Source organism: Anser cygnoides, chromosome 2 (assembly GCF_040182565.1).
Source record: "Anser cygnoides isolate HZ-2024a breed goose chromosome 2, Taihu_goose_T2T_genome, whole genome shotgun sequence".
Lineage (NCBI taxonomy): Eukaryota > Metazoa > Chordata > Aves > Anseriformes > Anatidae > Anser > Anser cygnoides.
Window position 1 is genome coordinate 125283156 of NC_089874.1, and position 19307 is coordinate 125302462.

A 19307-nucleotide genomic window follows, 5' to 3' on the forward strand; every position below is an offset into this window, starting at 1 on the left:
GCCAAGGAACTCAAGGTTAAGACTACAAACTTAGAAAGAAATTTTAGTTTGTTTCAATCCAAGATCAACATAACTGAGCTGCATTTAAAACAATGATGAGGAAACAAAATTGTCATCTGCACAACCAAAAAAAGCAGAATTAGGTTTTAATACCTGCTATTTGATCAGCCAGCTCTCTCTTCTGTAGAAAATTTGGAGATAGGTAGATTGTATAATTCTTAGTCTTCACAGCTTGTATTTGAATATTCTAATGTTGTCAATATTACTACATAATTACTAGGTTAATTAAATATTTGGTTGTATTTAGGGCAGTGCAGAGTTCAGGTAAGGTAATGTGAAGAAAATACAGGAAGTATTTTGGCTCAGAATATAAAAATTCTGCTGGTGGTGACCTTTAAAAAAGTTTCTATTACATAAAGTTGAAAATTCTCAACTTTGTATATAGCATACTGGCATAATTTTACTTTTTTTTTTTCCCCTTGTTCCATTTTCCTGTCCTGTAATGTGGGTCACATCAACTTGTTTTAGTAGCTAGTCCCAATTAAGCCACAAAGGAAAGAAATCAGATGAGAAAAGATTTCTGAAAGAATTAGAAGTGAGATCAGTCCTTTCAATTTTTCTCATGGTTTGAAGGAGTTTCAGATATAACCACATAAACCTCTACCTGCCAAGCAAGTACCTATAACTCTGCCATGCACTGTTTCCTGCTCACGGAGAAAACAAGAAAAAGAAACAAAACAACAACAACAAAAACTTGCTGTCTGAACTTTCTTTAATAATACCAAAAACCCAACCAAAACAAAACCACCCACACACTAGTGTAAAAAAGAAAGGAATAAAGTGAGAAATGTTACATTAGTAAGTAACTGTTTATTATCAATTAACCAGAACCTCAGGAAATAAAATTACAAAGAAAAAAAATACTACTCAATAGTTATTAAAACCCTTGCTTGTAAATATTTTATACTGAAAGTCTTCAAACGATTTGGTAGTGTTTGTTACACTGGGTAAGTACATGCATAGTAGTAGTGCAATCACATATGAAGGAGGTAGCAAAACTTCCTTCATTTAAAACGTTCTAACAAAGCCGAACCACACACACACACACACCACAGTGTTTAAATTCCGTGTGTATATATATACACACACCCCTGCATACTTCATTTCCAGAGTGTTTAAAGACATAACTGAGTTATGATTTGCACTTCAAAGCAGATCTCAAAAGTTTTCCATGCAAAGAGCTAGTCTCTAGGATGCAGTTAGGAAAAAGATGGCTGCAGGCTATCACACAGATTACCAGGTTGTGATCTTCAGCAGGGAAAAACCACTCAGGGTAAATCAGAACTTCACTGCACAAGTTCTCTACAATGAAGAATTCAATACAAGAATTAGCACAGGAACACTTTTCACAGGTTTTGAAGCGATTCAGAAAGATCCAGCTGAAAAGGAATCCCCACCCTCAACGTAATCAGAAAAGGTGTGTCCAGTTTCAGGAAACAGCAATATTGAAAGCCGATCTCTTAATGCACTTTGTAATTAGAGATGATCTTAACACACATGCTTTTTACTGCTAGTAAATCTAGTTGTCTTCACCACAGCCCTTAAACATCCAGCCACCACTTCAGCATACCCAACCCAACTGCCCACCTTCCAAGTTCGCAGCGTGGCTCCACGATGACAAACATGAAACGGCAAATTCGACTTAACCCTCTCCTGGTGGCCACCCACTCCCCCTTCCCTTCCACCCAAACTCCCTCCCATAGAGCTGTGCACTGAACCAGTCTGGGGAAAAAAGTGCTCAGCTTTCAGCCTGAGCAGTTGCCCTGTCGTGGCTGCCCTGGCACCTGCACAGCTCTGCAGCCAGGCGTAAGGGCCCACATTCGAAAAACAGAAACGAGGAAGGCTGCAAAGCAACCTCAGTCTAGATTAAGCTGAGCGTGAACTGTAAGAAGATTTAACTCCTTGATCCCCTAGTATGATCTACATCCCTGGAGTGTCAGCCTCGTCTCGTTACTGGCTCTGACGGGGAGTTTGCAGATGCATTGTCAGTGACTGCTGAAAACTGAGGAAATACACTCCAACTTCCCATCTCCCTGAGATTATTGGTGATGCTTTAATTCCCTACCTAGCATTTTAAAGAAGCTCCGTCCCCAAAAGGCTATTGAAAAGATTACCTCTCTTATATATCACTTAAGCTCTTAAGGGAATGCTGAGAAAGTGAAAGAAATACAAACACAGACATCCTTAAAGATGTAAACCACAAAGCTCCTCCTCCATATTTGCAAAACAGTGAATAATATCTCTTGGCCTACAGTGACTTACAGGTAAGATACATTAGATAACAGAGCAAGACCGAGATTTCCATCTACACTGGATTAAAAGGGGCAGGAAGACTTCATTCAATGGCTTTACCACCTGGCAGCACCTCAGGAAGGGGGTGAGGTACCTCCCAGCGCTCCGCAATTCTTAAGAAAAAGCACTGATGTAGGGCAAGTATCAGGTTGTGTCTGTTTTCATGTCAGTTCTAGTACACTTAGGTATCAACTTTAAAACCTGAAGTAATACTTTATTTAACGAAAGCAGAAGCAAGAAGTTCAAAAAATAGTCAATATGGGCAAATGAGTCATAAAAGCAAATTGACTGTGTTCAAACAAATTGTTTTTCATTGCTGAGCGACTTTGGTAGTCAGTCACCATACCTTTCAAGAGCTAACAGTCTATCGAAGGTTTCATAGAGATGGACCCCAGAGATGACAGTGTTGAATAGACAAACCCACTCGAAGCATCAGAAGAAATGATGTTAAGTTCAACGGTCAAAACAGTTATTGAAAGAACTTGACCAGAAAAATCAGGAAAAAGGCAAACGTGACCTGTTTAGCTGAACTCTCTCCGCTCTTTAGATAAATTAAAAAGCTAAGGAAAAGTCTCACACAGAGAAACTACACTTATAAAACAGTCTTTACAGTAGAGATGAAATGAAATGTGAAAGTTCATGCAAATCAACATGCACAGCTACCTTTATAAAAGTGATACTGTTAACTTAAAAGAAAAAAACACTAGCATAAAATTGCACTTGGATAAGGATATCAGGTCAACTTGAATGCATACAAAAAAAGTAAATTTACAAAAAGCTGAAAAAAACAGAAAATAATGAAAGGACTACATTAATGAAGTTTTGGATCTTAGGAGTTCCAAAAGATGAGTGAAAGGATTTAAATGCACTTGCATTTGGAGATATTAGAAAACTACCTGGTTAAACCAGGAGAAAGTGAAATCAAACATCTTCTGGGATCTTGCAAAGTAAAGTAGGGTATGTCAGAAGGTCATCTCAATGTCAGAAGGTCATCTCAATCACTGTTATGGAGATTAAACGAACTCTATTGAAGTAACAGTGGAGTTCTTTGACTTAAAGCTGTGTAACAGCCTCAGAACTAGCCGAGGTAGGAATCTGCTTTGTAACATGTATAAAAATAAATACAGTTGTCTGCAGACAGAGATAATGCCTTGGGTCGGAAATGTGGTTTCTGTACAGTGCCTGCTTACTGGAGAACTACTCTCCCATTTAAGGTCTCCTGCAGCTCTCACACTAAATTTCTTAAATAACTTTTAGAGAGAACATAGACTTTTGGCTGCCAGCTGCCAAAATTGAAATGGCATAAACTAGAGGGATGCTTTCAGTTTTTAATCACAACTGCCACAGGGAATATTTTCCCCACCTTCTTCCAGAGACAGCTCTAAGCAGCCACTAGAAAAGCTTGATACTAAAGCACAGGTAAAGTAACTAAGGCAAGGAAACATCTGGATGATATCTGAAAAGAAAGTAAATTAAAAAAAGAAGGTGTGCATATATATGGGTCACGTTTCTGTTCAAGCACTGAGTAGGTCTATTGCATGTAAACATATTTCACAAACCGTCTAAACAGGTACAGAACATAAAATTCTTATTACACCACTATATAAACCAGCATTGCAGAAGCGACACATCAGAAACTGCGTTTTCAGTTTTAATGTCAAACAAACCTCCCTCCATTCAAACACAGCTAGAACTAGAAAGAAAACAGACAGCAAGCATGCACAACTCTATCATCAGTGAGAATTATATTTAAGTGCTTGCTTGCATACTATAAAAGACACTGACATTGCCACATGAAATCAGATGCCTTATCATCAGTACTCTTACTTTCACAGATAAATGTGGCTTATAGTCATGAAGATCACAAAGTCATGAAGACTTTTTCCATCTGTCTGTATTTTAGAAGTAGTTATGTTGCTGATCCTCAGTCTTACTGGAAGGCCTCTCCATAACCATGTGCTAATGCCCCAGACATTTCCAAGTTTCCTGCCTTGTGAAATCTGAGGCAGTTAATTCATGACCAGGTGATACACATTTGTTCCTATACCAAAACTGTTCCTCACCTAATGAAGCTTTGAGCAATATTTCAGTAACTATCTACTACTTCATTTGGCTATTTAAAACTGATTTTCTTCCTTCTGAGAGGCCACAGTTTTGACAGTGAATTCTGTTAATTTAGTGAGAGGAAACCAAACTTCACAGCAGAGATAATAACAAACACGTTTCCCTAAGTACAAAACTGTCAGATTTTCACCTGTTTTTTGCTTGTGTACTCCAAATAAAATCATTGATACCCACAACTCTGGCAATTTTCTTTTCTCGAAGAAAATTCCACAAACAGAAGTACAAAGCTTAAAAGCAAATAGATTTTTTGTTGTTGTTGTTAGGACTGAGATAGAGCTGGATGTTTTTTAGTATATGACTTTAGAAGGTAAGAGGTAGAGGTCTATTTCTTAAGAACACTCAGTTGCACTTCTGGTATTTCAATGAAACTGAAATGAGTTACAGAAACACTACAGTTAATACTATTTCAAACATTATCTCTATGATTGCTGTCAATATTTCTCAATGGGGAAACCTAAGAGCAGGTTACTGTGTTCAGATTCAGGCACTGCCTTCAGCACACCGACCGTGAGATGCGCCACGAACTCCGTGGTTTCAGAACTATGAGCAATGCCTTGGCAAACGGCCAAGACCTCTCCCATGAACTGCTGCAAAAGTGAATATACTACAGGACAATCAGGAACTGCCTCGAAGTTGAGGTTTCCATGCCTCACAGTCTCAATTACCAGCCACCTCAAAATTATTTCCTCCTCTCACTTTCACGTTCCCCAGCTGTGGGATGCTCTCGGGCTGCTGTGAAGATCCCGCTCCTCCAGCTCTTCCTTTATTCACACAGGAGCCATCATCCAGTACTTCTTGCTGCAGCTATGAAAACAGCACCAGCTCCATGCCATAATTTCTATGCTTGTCCAAGGGATTTTACTAGAAGTTAAACTAGCAAAGCATTCATCTGAATTAATGAGGCTACATCTCAGGAGAGAGCCTAACATATTACTCAGTTCTTCACCCCCTCGTAGATAATAGTAAATGCGGAGTTCTCTGTGCAATTGCACACACCAGACAGCTTTCAATACAGAGAAATGCGATTTTACTCAGGCTGAAAATAAAAACCCACAGAATGCTTTTACACCTTGAGATTTGGTTTCCTGATAAAACTATTTTAAAAACGTTGACCAACCTTGAAAGTGATACTTAAAATAGTAACAGAACGGTTTGAATCTTTGGAGTGTTAAAAAAATCATACAAGGGATGCATGTGCTTAAGACTTTACCATCAGCATCTGGTTTTAGCTTGCTTAGTACTGGGCGATGACCAACGAGTAAGCCCAGTCCAGAGAAGTGTTATAGTCTACCACCTATGCCACAAACTGAAAAAGGGTCAAAACCACAGCCACGCACTTCAGCGAACCCTGCAATGCCATCTCATCTTCGCTTAAACAGCGTGCGTTTGTAACCTTTTCCCCTCGTCTCATGCGATGGGTGAGCTAATCCCACCTGGCTCGTCCTTCGGTCACCGCCGCTGCGCACAGCAGCGCTGCTGTAGGCATCACCTGAGCGCCACCACCACGCTTCATCCCCGGGGCTCTGCTGAACCAAGCCGGCCATGGCGAGCACAGCCCGCAGGCTCCGACGGGGACACGTCCTTCGTTCGCAGCCCCGTGTGAACACACAGGGACCCCGGCAGCGCTCCGACGCCCACCGCCGGGGATGCTCTGCCCTGCCCAAACCACCGACACGCGGTGTGTATTACCGAGCAGACCCCCTGAGTCCCCTATCCCCGTCCCCACCCCCGCTCACCTCGCCTGGGGCCGGGGCTGGGGGTGCCGCCGGTTCCCCTGGAGCTCCTGCGGGAGGCCATGGCGGGCGGGCAGGCGGTGCGGAGCGGCGGCGGGAGGAGTCCGGAGCCGCCGCCCCCTCCTCCCTGCCTGAGGCAGCGCCCCGCGGCCCCCCGCGGCACGGCGCCTAGCCCCGCCCCACCGCCGGCAGGCAGCCAATGGGGGAGCGCGCAGGGGAAGGAGGTGCGGCAACGCCCCGCGCCCATTGGCTGGGAGGGGAAAGGGAGGGGAGGGGCGGCTGAGTGCGGGGTGCGCGCGTGTCCGCCGCGCTCGCCGCTGCCGGCGGCTTTGAACGTGGCAACATGGAAGCGGGCGGGCGCCTCTCGCGAGGCTTCGCGAGGGGAGGGGGCGGGAGCCGCTGAGGGGCTGTGGGATGGCGGCGGACCGGGTGTTGAGGCGAGTTGTGCGCTGTCCTTCCTAGCCCCGTCCCAAAGCTGTGGGCTTTGGGCGTGCGGAGGGCTTTTTGCACGGCATCGGTGTGGGGAAGAGAGGGGCAGAGGTGGTGCTGCCTCGTGCTTTGTTCGAGCCTCGGTAACGGACCCCGCTGTCCGTTAAACGCCCGAGTTACGGCAAAAAGCTCGTTAAGCCTCTCAGCGCCCTCACAGTTCGGCCTACATTATGTGCACAGCTGGCTTCTCAAGCAAGCTTCCGAGTCCTTAAGATGTTTCAAGTAATCTGTGGCAAAATGAGCCGTTTTTTCACAGAAATTCTCGTATCTCATTGTTTTGGATTGAAACTCACTCAAATAACAGTTTGGCATAACAATAAATTGCATCTGAAACAAAAGCAAAACCTGCCTTTGAGTCCTGACTGTAAATGCAGTGCTTCAGGTTAAAATAGGTGGTTTAGGAAATTAGAGCCTTTGCAAATGAGTGTGGAGGGAGGAGGCTTTGCCTGAAGCAAAGGTTGGCACTGCTTTTTGAACCGAGTAATGCGGTGGACCTAACCAGAAATAATAATTTACTGAAGAGCATTAATCAGTAACTTTTCATGAGATCTGAACTTAAACACATAGCTCAGTACCAGGATGTCAATGCGGGTACTTCAGCCAGTAAATGTTAAAGAAACTAAACCTGTGAACACAAAAACTAATAAAGACTACTCCTCACTTTCTTATGTTAGTCAACCACAATCTTATTTTTCACGCAGTGTAAGGACTTAATATTTTTGACATATACTCATTTTGTCTAGTGAGGCTGAAGCTGGCAAACGAGTTTGTAAGTTGCTAGGGAGGAGCAGACATAACTCACGAACACATGCAATTTGTCACAGAAATGCTAGCAGAGTGAATTATTAACATTTCAACAGATCAGAAAGTACAATGTGAGGAATAAATCATTTGAAGGAGAGCAATCAGAAACTGATGATTTGTAACTGCATTCACTGAAAAAAAAATATAATTAACAGGAAATAACTGCCTGTGTGACTATATACTCGCACATAGTAGTTACCATCAAGTAAGAAGAATCTGCTTCTTGTGGTTGATGTGGAATACAGCTTCCTGAAGCTGTGCTACAGCAGTTTATGGCAGTTTGATAAGGGAAGAGAGATTCAGAACATTTAAGCAACGAGGTAAACAGTGACAATTAGGAGGATATTGTTAATGATTTACTGTGGAATAAACTTTTGACTGTCAATGGACTGTAAAATTCCTGCTTCTGTTTTCATTGGTACACAGCTGCCAGCATTTAATATTTGGCGTATTCAGTGCCTGTGCTCTTCTGTCCAAGCAGACTCTTTTGCAGAATTAAAACACACGCAGGCAAGTGCAAATGCCTAAAACAATATTGTACCTTTGTGGTGATCATTAGCCTTCTGCATCATCATGTGGTTCAAGGGTCTTTCTTGACTTCCTAAAGCATCAGGAAGATTTTTTCCTTCCAGCCCACTGATAACTAGACATCTGAAGAAGAAATTTAGGTAAGAGGGGATATTGTCTAGAGATTGGAGAAACTTTCTCTCGTTTTCCTGCCTGTTCACATAGTTAAAACCTGATTGTCAGGTGTGGTTGTGGAATAAGTAGTTTTTCAGATCAAGATGGCAAAAAGCATTAAGGCTGGTTTCCCTACTGTAGGATCACCCAAAGGTAGCTCAGGTACAGGCTCTGTGATCCATTTGTACCAGTGAAGATGCTTGGGTGTGATTTATATTTGAGATGGGAAAGCTTCATTTTGTACAAATTTGCTGGGGTGATTGTTGCAAGAAATGACAGGACAATCCCTTCTGAGCTGAAATTTAAGGAAAATTAAAGTAAAATTTAAAAATGTCATTTTAGAAAAGATACTGAAGAGAAAAGCAAACTGAATGTGTGTATGTAGATGCACGTGGGTCTGGCTTGTCTCCGTTTTCAAACTGCTCCTTTTAAAGCTAAATATTTGGTACATTGTAACAATGCAGTAAAACCCAAGAAGATAAATATCATTGTATTTGTAGGGGAAAAGAAATGAGACACAGAAAGAATACAACAATGAGGAGGAAGCAAGTTTGTAACACAAAGGTAAAACAATTTGCTAAAGAAAAGAAACCATAAAAAAAAAAAAAAGAGGGAATAAAGAATAAAACCAGAATTTCCATAATAAAGGCAAGAGGTATGAGACAGAGCCCACTGCAGTCAGCTGGAGTCTTTCCACTTGGATCAGGCTAATTTAAAACACAAAATAAAATAAATAAATAAATAACAACCCTGTTGGCAATAATCACATTTGCCCCTGGTCCAAAATGTCCTGATTAACTGCTAGTTGAGACTTCAGTTAAACTAAATTTAAATTATACTGCGTAACATAAATCACAGTATTGTTTTTACTGTGCTTTTTATATAAATGCTTCTGCATTAATGCAGTTACTGCTATTTGACTGGCCTGATTGATTCAACAGCACAGTGACTCTGCTGTTTGACAGAAAGAAATAACATCCAAGGCGGTAAGTAGAAGCAGCAGTGAAATAATTGCACAAGAAGAGGATTCTGTTTCTAGTTTCCTAATTTCTAAAAGCATAAATATACAATCTGTCTGTAGCAGGGAGAAGAGATGCTGAATAAGAGAGGCATTATTAATACGAACAAAATTGGCAACACCTGCTTAGAGCAACCAAGAATTTAGTCCTATATTTTTTACTTCTTATACACAAATATTTTAAATTCACCATCACCTGTGATAAATTTGTTGCTATGGTTTTCTGATTTTAAGTTGTGTTCTGTTGACAGATTTATTCCCATTCACGACTTCTATCGAATTCTTATCAAAATCCCTGAATGTATCATAAAGTCATCTGTTATACTTCTACTAGGCCATTATATGTCTTTGATGAAAAAAGTGTAAAAAAGAATAACTGAAAGCTTAAATATCTTATTATGTTGGTGCTCCTAAGCTATTTTATTCAGATGTTGATTGTGCAACTGAATTATAGCTGTTCGCTGGATTATGTACATTTCTCATAAATAAATAAGTTTCAATCAATCATTAAGGGAAAAGTGCATGCATGACAATGCATTGCAATATATAGAGCTGAGGAATTCTCTAGACAGGGAATTCTCAGAAGGTTTTAAAAATTAATACATTAAAAACTCCCTGATATAGCCTAAGACCTTCAATGGAAGACATTGTCATTTAGAATTTTAAGGTTTTTGATTGGCCAGATGATTTTTTTTTTCCAGGCTGGTAAGTGAACTATGCACCTTGCTAGTAAATTGGACAAGGTGTTTCCACCAGTAGATTTTGCATTCAAAAATGCATCTTGGATGAACTTAGGGCAAAGAGGGTGATGCGCAGCTTTTGCTGTTTGTTTTCTGCATTATCAGGCTGAGACTTGAACTGCTGGTCACCTTTCTGGTTTCTAAAGGAGTTACAAGCAGTACAGAGAATCAACATCCATCTCTCTGCATTTGTCTACCAGAATTCACTAACCACTTACAGAAAAACAGAGACAGATGTTTTGGGAAGAGGTCCCCCTCAAGAAAGAAAAGATAGAGAGTCTCAGTTATCCAGACCCAAACAACTGCACTGATTGTCATGGTGTTCTGCTTATAGCCAGTTAAGCCTGCAGCAAATAAAGGTGTATTTGAGTTGGTTATTCTTAAGGAGGAATTGCCTCTCTTCTTTTTTATCTCCTTTTTTTTTTTTTTTTTATGGTGTTAGATACCTCTTTGTAGATTTGTACATTCTTATATAACCTCAGAACATTTTCCAAACAGTCAATGTCAGTGATTAATGGAAAGTGGCTATTTGTTGGAGAGCAGTTTAGAAAGGTATAATTACCCAGAATATAACAAGCTGAGCCAGGTGAAGCGTGTCTAGTTTGGGCAGATCTAAAGTTGAAGGGAAGTTTGTTTTAAAACTGGTAAGGCAAAATGTAGACCTTCCTAAAGTCTAAGTCAAAAGCCTGCTCTTGCCCTTAGCAGATTTGCGTTGACCCCACAATGAGTAACACAAACAGAATATGGCCTCTGGGGCAGTAGTCGGATAGTCTGAAATTTATTACAGTATTGGTTGGCTTCTGAGGGTCTTCCTGCAGATTTTGCTGGGTCTGATTCATCTACATTGATCCTCGTGAGTATAACTGCAGCTGAGAATGGAGCAAACTTCTCAGATTTTGCATCTGTCAATTAGATTGGGAGTAAAGTGTGAAGATTTTCTGAAATTTAAGTGAGGCCTTTTGTCGTGTCACTATGTACCAGCACAGAAATATGTGGATTTGTCTCTGAGAGGCTCAGAAGAATAGGACAAAAGGTGCCTGTAACTGTTACCCCTGATATTTATCCTCACGTGAACAGTCAGAAATCAGCCATGAAATATCCTTAAACTAGAAGCAGTACTTTTCAGATGAATTGTGAGCAACCGATGAATCTAAGTTAGTGCAAACCACAGGTTGGCTGCAGGTAAAGACTAGGACAAGTCAGCACTGATATTATTTCAAGCATTATTTATAGAAATAAAATCCTCATTAGAATGGCAACAGGAGAATGAGGCTTAGTTGGCCATTACCAGCACTTGTTATGGTACCTATTACTGAATCCAGTAGGAAAAACAAGCAGGAGAAGGTACCTTACTGCCAGTGTACTGCCTGCTCTTTTCCAGAGGCTTAACATTTTTATCAATGAGGGCATCAAAGAACCAAAATTGTTCCTAGCCTGCAACCACATTTAGTAAATCTGCTCTACAGACTGTAGCTAAACGGCTGATATTGAAAAGGCCATCTGAAAAAAAAAAAAAAAAAAAAAAAAAGGCTGTTCAGAAGTTCTAGAGGTGTGGTGGTGTTTTATGTGTTCGTCACAAATTAGGATGTTCTTAAACTCAGAGGATGTGCAGACATGAGCAGAAATAGCAGTGCACTTAATAAATAGGCAGTTCTGCTGGACCGTGCTGTACTGGGAGTGACTTAGCAGCTTTCCAGAATCGACCTGGAGTGTTCTTATCGAATTCTCATCAGCCATCATCTGTAACTGCCTACCCCAAATACCACATCTGAACTAGTTTTGCTTTACCTTGACATTTTCTAATATAATAATCTTGTGAATTTGGCACATTGGAAAACAAAACAAATTGCCTAAGGAGCAGTAGAATACAGGATGCCTGATTTCCTGGAGATTTTTTTCCCTTGTCTCCCAAACCCCTCTCCCACCCCTGCTTCAATAGCCTCCCATCTTCTGCTGAGTGTTGTGACGATTCCCATGGGACGTTCAGATAAGGTGTACTGTCTGGTTTGTACAGAGCTTTAAGGCTGGCATGTTCTGGCATGGCCGGCCAGCACATACTTGCTGATTAGTCAACCTGCTGGCAAATTAAAGAACCACATCCTCTCTAATGAACTTTGTATCTTCAGTTATAAATAAATACTGCTCAAGTTTATTTAACATATAAAATGTACTCCAGCCTTCCGAAGTTTTTACATACTCCACTATTCCAGAAATAAAGGAGATAAGCTTAGCTGAACTGTATTCAAAATAATTGAAAAACTGAAAGCACCTGCAGGAAATAGGTAAACAATGTCTACTATTGTTAAAAACCTATAACTAGTAGAGCTTTCCCTGTGTGAGGCCTTTTCAGGGCAGACCACTTGCTCACAGATCCCTTGCAGCCAGTTGCAGCCTGGCAGTACTATGGGATCAAGGCAGCAGATAGGATGAGTATATTCCCTTCAGAATTACACACTTTGGTAAACCAGAACTGGCCAGATGCCAGATCTTACTCATGCCCTTGTCTTTGCAAGTCGTTCTGGTGGCACGTCCTACAACAGAAACTCATACACCCTGAGAGCGATCTTCCAAGCTTCTGGAATCTACTTCTGCCCAGGGCGAGGGTAAACACAAGAAGAGAAAGATGAGATCTCTTAGTATGGAGATAAATTCTTAAATACAACAGATAGTGCTAGCCTTTCGAGGACCCTCACTGATTCTTTCATTTTACAAGGTGAAAAAAATGTAACTTAAGGTTGATATTTTCCTCAAGTAAACTTGATTTTTCTCTAAGCCTATTTAATTTTTTGGTGATATATATATGGCAGTTGAAAAATTGTGATATAAACATACAATCCTGGCACGCTCACGACCCTATATTCATTATGCAAGTGAATTTCAGAGTTGCAATATTCCTCCTATCCATTCCTGCATCCATTAATCTTTGGAGCTTGATAATATGAGCAGGACATGGACAGATCTGAGTGGAGTTGGCCTAAAACTCACTGTATTTTGATACCTCCTTTGAGCTAGATAATTAACTTTTTTTTGGTATGTTTTGGTTAGCACGTGTCTTTGTGCATAACTGTAAATAGGTTATTTAAATACTTTTTTTTAAAGTTATGGGGTTTTTAAATGTCCTGTAACAAGCATTTTCTGCCACCTATATGTTTTCAGTATTTCTGCTTCAATTTCCCACAGGTATCTCTTTCTGTCTTATTGGAGCGGAACACTTTAAGACTGATTTTTTTTTAACTCTTTGTTTAAATAACCCTTAGTTGTGTGGTGGTGGTGGTTGTGTGTGTGTGTTTGTCTGTTTTAATTCTCTTTGTATTTCATTGTAATAGTTTCAGAACCTCCTAGGGAAAAAAAAAAAAAAAAAAATTATACTGGACTGATAGAATTTATACCTGGTTGTACTTACTGACAAGTAAAACCCAATTTCTTGCCAAACTTTACAAACTGAAAGAGAAATTGCTGCAGTTATTTAAGGCAGTAGGCAAGCTAACTCTTTTTTAGGTGCAACCCAACTCAAGAAAACACTTGGCTGTACTGAACTTTCAGCACAACAATATATATACCTATGGTATAATAATCTTGTCTCCCTTGGTGAGAGGTACAGGAATATATATTTAGTAATCCAAAGAATAAATTCTGTGGCATACAAAAGTGTGGTTGCTTTTGCTTGATAAGACACAGCAAAAGCAAATGTGAAAAAAAAAATCCCATAAAAATGTTATTTGGTATAATAATATTTCCAGAGAGGTCATTGTCGTGTCAAAAGCTTTGAACAACAGGAAGCAATGTCTTTGACAAAATGTGTGTAATTAATATTTGCTGTGATAAAATATATCAGTATCAACTGGGAGGGAACAAAAGCTAAGTCCAAAATACAACCAAGGTGGGGTATGGGAGCCAGAGATGTTTGGTTTGAATGGCATGGAAACAGGAAGCCAGGCAGCATATATTTGTTAAGAGGCTATTTACAGAAGGCTTTTGTGGGGCGTCAAGCTGCCAGTTGTCGGTTCCACCTGGCAGAGACAAGCAAACGCCTTCTTCTGGGGAGCACGTGGTAATAATTCACCTTACAAGCTGGGTATCTTGTAGGTGTGGTGGTCATGATTGTGTTTCCTGCAGATTATGAGGAGAGACTTTGCTTTGCAGGGGAAGTGCACCAACATCCTTGATTTTTTTGAAATCTTGAAAATTTTCTGCTTTGCAGATACATAAAATCAGTTGTATTGAAGGTTTGTCATTCACTGTTAGTAATTCTTGTGGCTGTGAACTTCAACGCTGCTCTTCTTTTCATAGTATTAGTCAACCTGGTCACGATTAAGACTAAATCCAGGAAGACTAACATTTGAAGAGTTAAGTTAAAAAAAAAAAAAAAAAAAAAGTTTTCAGGCAGAATCTATCAGCATTATTCCTGCTAAAGCTAGCTCATTTTCAAGGGCCTTCAACTTCCCTCTCCTTTCTTTGTGTGGAATGGAGACAGGGTGCCAAGTTGTGTATATGATGCAGTCAAGAAAAAAGACTGGCGTTCAGAGCATGAGTGGGTGGGTTCCAGCTCCACAGGCTGGCATATGCCTTTCATTTGACTGGTATCTGCCTTCCCATGTCAGGATTAAAACAGACTGCTTCTTGTCAGTCAGGATGCTGACTTTGCCTGTATGTTAAATTTTATAATAAGCACTGGAGTACTTTTTTCCATGCTGTCATTTCCTATGTACATCCCATCTTAAAAGTCTTTTGCCCACAAAAAATTAACCCATGACGAGGGCTGGTAAGCTGTAATCAAGAGGATGGTACTGTTTCCTATACTCTTTGATGGTCCATATGTGGTCTTTCCTCTCTGGTGTCTTATGGTGTGAGCTCCTTTCAAGGGGAGCCCATCTTTTTGTGTGTTTGGAAATTCCTGTTGTTCTTAGCTGCTACAGAAATACCAGTGAGCAGCAATTCAGTGGAGTAATGGCAGTGACGGAGTCTGGCCTGTGCCGTTGATTCTCTTTCCTACATGAAATTTGTAAGTGTAGTTCCTGTAATGGCTCTAAGATTGTGGCACATAACACTGGATCATACCAGCTGTAGCTGGTGAAACCTTCCTGGTTTATGTCTGTGAAGTCTTTGGCCATAGGTCTGTAGCCTTCAAGTTATCTTAGCTGTTTTGGAGTGTACAGTCCTATAGAGTCATATGAAAAAACTATCATTAAAGTTTCCTTTACTGTACAAAACATACAATTCTTATTATATTTTTTCCTCAAAGTTCTTGTGTGTTTCTTTAGTGCAAACTCAAGTATTTGTTAGCAGAAAAATTTCCACATACTTCAGTTTGTGGAGTCGTGCTTTATATTTCTGATTTTATCAGGCCATTGCATTCTTTATAATAAGCTGTTTTGCAGATTGTGCCATTATCTGTTGCCAATAGGTGGAAGGTGATGCTGTGAAGATCCAATTACACTGCACGGTGAGACTTAAATACAGATGTAGAGGAAAATGGTAATACGAACCTACAACACCTATCACAACACATTAACTGAACTAGTCAAGTGTTAAGTCTAATGTTGAAAAGAAGATATCTTATTTCAAAAACCTGTTTGCTTTACTCATGACTGGGTAATAAAACAGCTTGAATGTTAATTTAGAAAAACAGCCTGTGAACCCTAAATACTGTGCCTGCTGGTACAATTGGAACAATATGTTTTATAGATGGAAACATATTTGGACTTTGGGATGGAGCAGAGGAAGATGAGGATGCAGCGAAAGAGAAGACCATAAAAAGCAATGTCAACAGAATTAGGGAATATTATTTTCTGTAGTTAGGGGGGTGAATATGATCCAAATAAAAAAAAAATTATCTGCTCAAAACCATATAAAGTCCAAATTTGTATTACTAAGTAGTTTTAATTGTCCTTAATTGCATTTTCATACAACTTAGAGTAACTTGAAATATCCTGTGGAAGATACCAAAAGAACACACAGTAGCAAGTAGTTCGTATCTCCAAGAGCTTCCTCTGCAGAGGGAGGACTGGTGATAAGAACAAAGAAAAGAGGTAAAACAACCTGCACCCAAGACCAGGGTGATGTGAGCAAACATACTGTATCCAACGGAATCTTGGGGGGAGAAATGGTTGAATGAAAATGTAAAATATTGGGACATTAAAGGGAGTATGGAGGCCACTGAAAGAATTGGCATCTGACATGCTTATGTTCAGTGAGGCTGAGTAGAAAGTTAGACTGATGGCACTGTGCTTAGCTAATCCAAGACGACGAATAGGCAGTTAATGTTCTGTTAGTCAAATAGATCCATCAGGCCTGTCGGTGACCTGGCTAGAGGGTATTGTTTCAACAAAAAGAGAAGACAGGTGTTTTTCTGCCTCCTTCAGAAGTCAGTGTTGTTTTTCATCATAATTTCATCTCACAGATTAGAGCAGTTTACAGGTGGTGGATAGCCTCACAAACAGAGCTGAGTCCATGTTTTGAATCTCCGTTTATGTAGGTTCCCCACCTGTAGTACCCAAGTGTAGACCAGCTGGGGCTGTTCCTCTTCCTCACAGTAGGCTACCATTTCCATCTGAATTGCTAAGAATGAAAGAAAAGGACCAAGCAGTGTGACTGTAATGCACTGACAGAATGGGTTGAAGGATCCCATACGGGAAAGCATGTGATCTCAGCCTCTGTGAAGGCAGATAAGTCTTTGAAATTTTATTTGTGAGACAAGGGAAATTATGCTTGCATCATCTCCACCTGGAAGACCATTTTCCTGACCCATGGGGAGAAACTGCGCAGAGGTCAAGTCAAACCAAAAATACACTTCTGCATGCCTGAAGTGTCTTCTTTCAGATGGGTCTGCCCACTTCTAGCTCTGCATCGTCCCAGGGTCCTGTAGTGAAGGAGGGACCTCTTAAGACATAGCAAACATCACCTTAAACCTCACCTTCAGTGATCAGGTACTTCATGGTTCCCAGCATTTAGAAAGCAAGTCTCTGCTGCCACCTTCACTTTCTCCTTTAATCCAGAGCACTCCAGGCTTCTGCTTCAATCTCCCCCAGCCCTCTAGCTTGAGTTTTAACAAGATTTTTTTCTGCTATTAGAGCACGCAGTTTTAGCAAGAATTTTCTGTTATTACAGCACACAGTTACTCTTCTGCTAGATAAACAGACCGAGGTGGGCTAATAGGGTTTCAGTGAATCAGCCTAACTTGTCAGTTAGCCTATCTGGCTGATCCCTAGCTGATACAGATTAACTGACAAAAAACAACACACCCACCCACCCCCCACACAAATAAAACACAACCAACAACCGAAAACCCTACACTTAAAGTGTATCAGCCACCTTTCATTTGCCTGTTCAGTGAATGCAGAGCTTGCCTTTGCAGAACTACTATCACATTCTAACCTGTGCTGCTAAAGGAGGAGCTGGGCTTAAAGCATTGAAGTAAGAAAAGAAATTAGCAGGTGAAGTATTTTCTATTTGTCCTTCCAAGAGCAGTGAAACATCTGAGCATCCTGGTCTGACTGCAAAACTGGCCCTTCTGCTCACCCCTATGACTGCCAGAAATTGGATATTTAGTGGGGTTTGGCAGTGGCAATATGGAAGCTATGGCAGGTCGGAGTCTGTTTACTTTATGTTGTTACTGAATTACCTGATTCAGTCAAACGAGGATTTATTATCTAGTTTATGTTGTGGGTAGCTTTTAAAAGTTTATCAATGATATCTACAGCACGGGAGGGTGGCCTTTAAATCATGCTATCTAGTAAGTAAAATCCAATTAAATTATATAACAAATATATACACAGCAAATTATAATCAAGAAAATCTTATATATTTTTTATGTATTTCACTAACTTTATGATGCTAAGCTCATTTGCCTGAGTGCAAAGCTAAGCATTTTTATTTTGTATAACATGCTCATTTGCAGTGTCTGGTGGATGATGAAAATAAATTAGTAGCAAAACATGTAACGTAAAGGAAATGACCTTGGAATACAGCTGCATATTTAAGTGTATAATGGGACCGTTTTCTTTCTCAAGCCTATCAAAAAAGCATATACCAGTAAAAAGTCAAGAGAATAGGGTTTGGTATTCTAAACTGGCTCTGTTGTGTACCTAATGTGGAAGTGGGGATAAACTTCTGCTCAAGGAAGAGGTTAAAAAAGAAGCGTCAAAATCTGTGACATACAGAGCCAGCTGCTCAGGTCTACACATGGGTAGCATTCCTTTCTAATCTTTGTAGGTGATCAGGTTATGCCCTGACATGGGACTCTGGAGTGCTCCTATTACCCTAAGCTGGCTCAGCAGGGAGTGCTTTTGAGTTGCCAACTCATCATCCAGCTCCTTAAAAAATCTTGCAGTCCGTATGTGGTATGTTCATGCTGTAGGAAATGTAATGATGCTATTATAAAATAAATCCCTGTTATGTTAAATTGGGTGTCCTTTAGTTTGAAGGGTGAATCATTACTTCTAAATCCACAAAGCAGGATCTTGTTTTCTTTAGGAACTTCTTAATTTTCTGGAAATGTAATTTTTTCCCCCAGCTAAAGAATTCTAATGTCCATTATTCTGTATTGTTGGAAAATCTTGGTATTCCACTGACTTTATTTTTGGTCTTTGCCTCTTTTGATCATTTACTTATATTACGCTGAAATAACTAAGAGGACTCTAAATGCTTTAAATAAGCTTGGAATATTAATAAGTTAAATCCTTCTGGACAGAAACATTAGAGCTGGAAGAGAGGATTAGCTGTTTGGCTCCAAAGGCAAAGGAGAGCAACCTACTGTGTCTAACAATTTACATAAATTATTGTGTTACTTATTTTTAGTTCCACACAGTACTGTTTTATTTTTTTTTCTGGTGTAGATATTCTGACTTGGTTAATATTTTGTGCTAACGGGATATAAATAATAATGTTATCCTTTGTTTCAGGGTTAGAGAGTCATCCGGACCTAACAGGCAGGGAGTTCTGAATTAGGAATGATATTTATGTTTGACAGAATGACCTCTAAAAGTCCCTTACAGCTGAATTTTTTCTATTATTTCTAGAAAAGAAACAAGAGCAACCCAGTGGCAGCAGTCTAGCGGTCCTCTTGTTCTAATTTCTTTGTCTTCAAGAGAGAAGCTGTGGTCCATGGGTCTGGAGGATCTGTTTTGGTTCAAGGAATCCTGTGGAGATGGGGAATGGAGCCAGAGTGAGCTAGTGGCAGTCACTGCAGTTATTGTCAGCATCAAGAAGATGAATTATAGTTACCCAATGGTAATACCAAGCTGAGTTGAAGCAAGGATAGTCTAAAGTGTAGCTTTTTACGCAGAGAGTCAATACAAACCTGAACACCACAAACCAGAAAGCAGTGTCGGAGTTCATGTCGATGATATTACTTGCGTTAAAACACAC

General features: G+C 40.2%; 1 protein-coding gene and 1 long non-coding RNA gene across 8 annotated transcripts in view; one reads left to right on the plus strand and one right to left on the minus strand.

Moving 5' to 3' along the window:
• ASPH (aspartate beta-hydroxylase) overlaps positions 1–6591 on the minus strand; it is a 115350-nt gene extending 108759 nt beyond the window's left edge. For 6 of the 7 annotated variants that reach the window (XR_010829699.1, XM_048061642.2, XM_066993025.1 and 3 more), the window contains exon 1: positions 6213–6591. Coding sequence is in view for 5 of the 7 variants with exons in the window: in XM_048061642.2 (XP_047917599.2) it covers positions 6213–6456 (244 nt within the window). In the remaining 2 variants the exon portion in view is untranslated. Of the gene's footprint in view, positions 1–1297; positions 1363–6212 lie in introns of all 7 variants that reach the window. The other variant, XM_066993026.1, reaches the window with a different exon arrangement.
• On the plus strand, positions 6591–10184 carry LOC106039013 (uncharacterized). Its single transcript, XR_007162581.2, has 3 exons — positions 6591–8170; positions 8684–8747; positions 10047–10184. It is a non-coding gene; the product is annotated as an uncharacterized lncRNA (long non-coding RNA).
• Positions 10185–19307: the final 9123 nt, after the last annotated feature.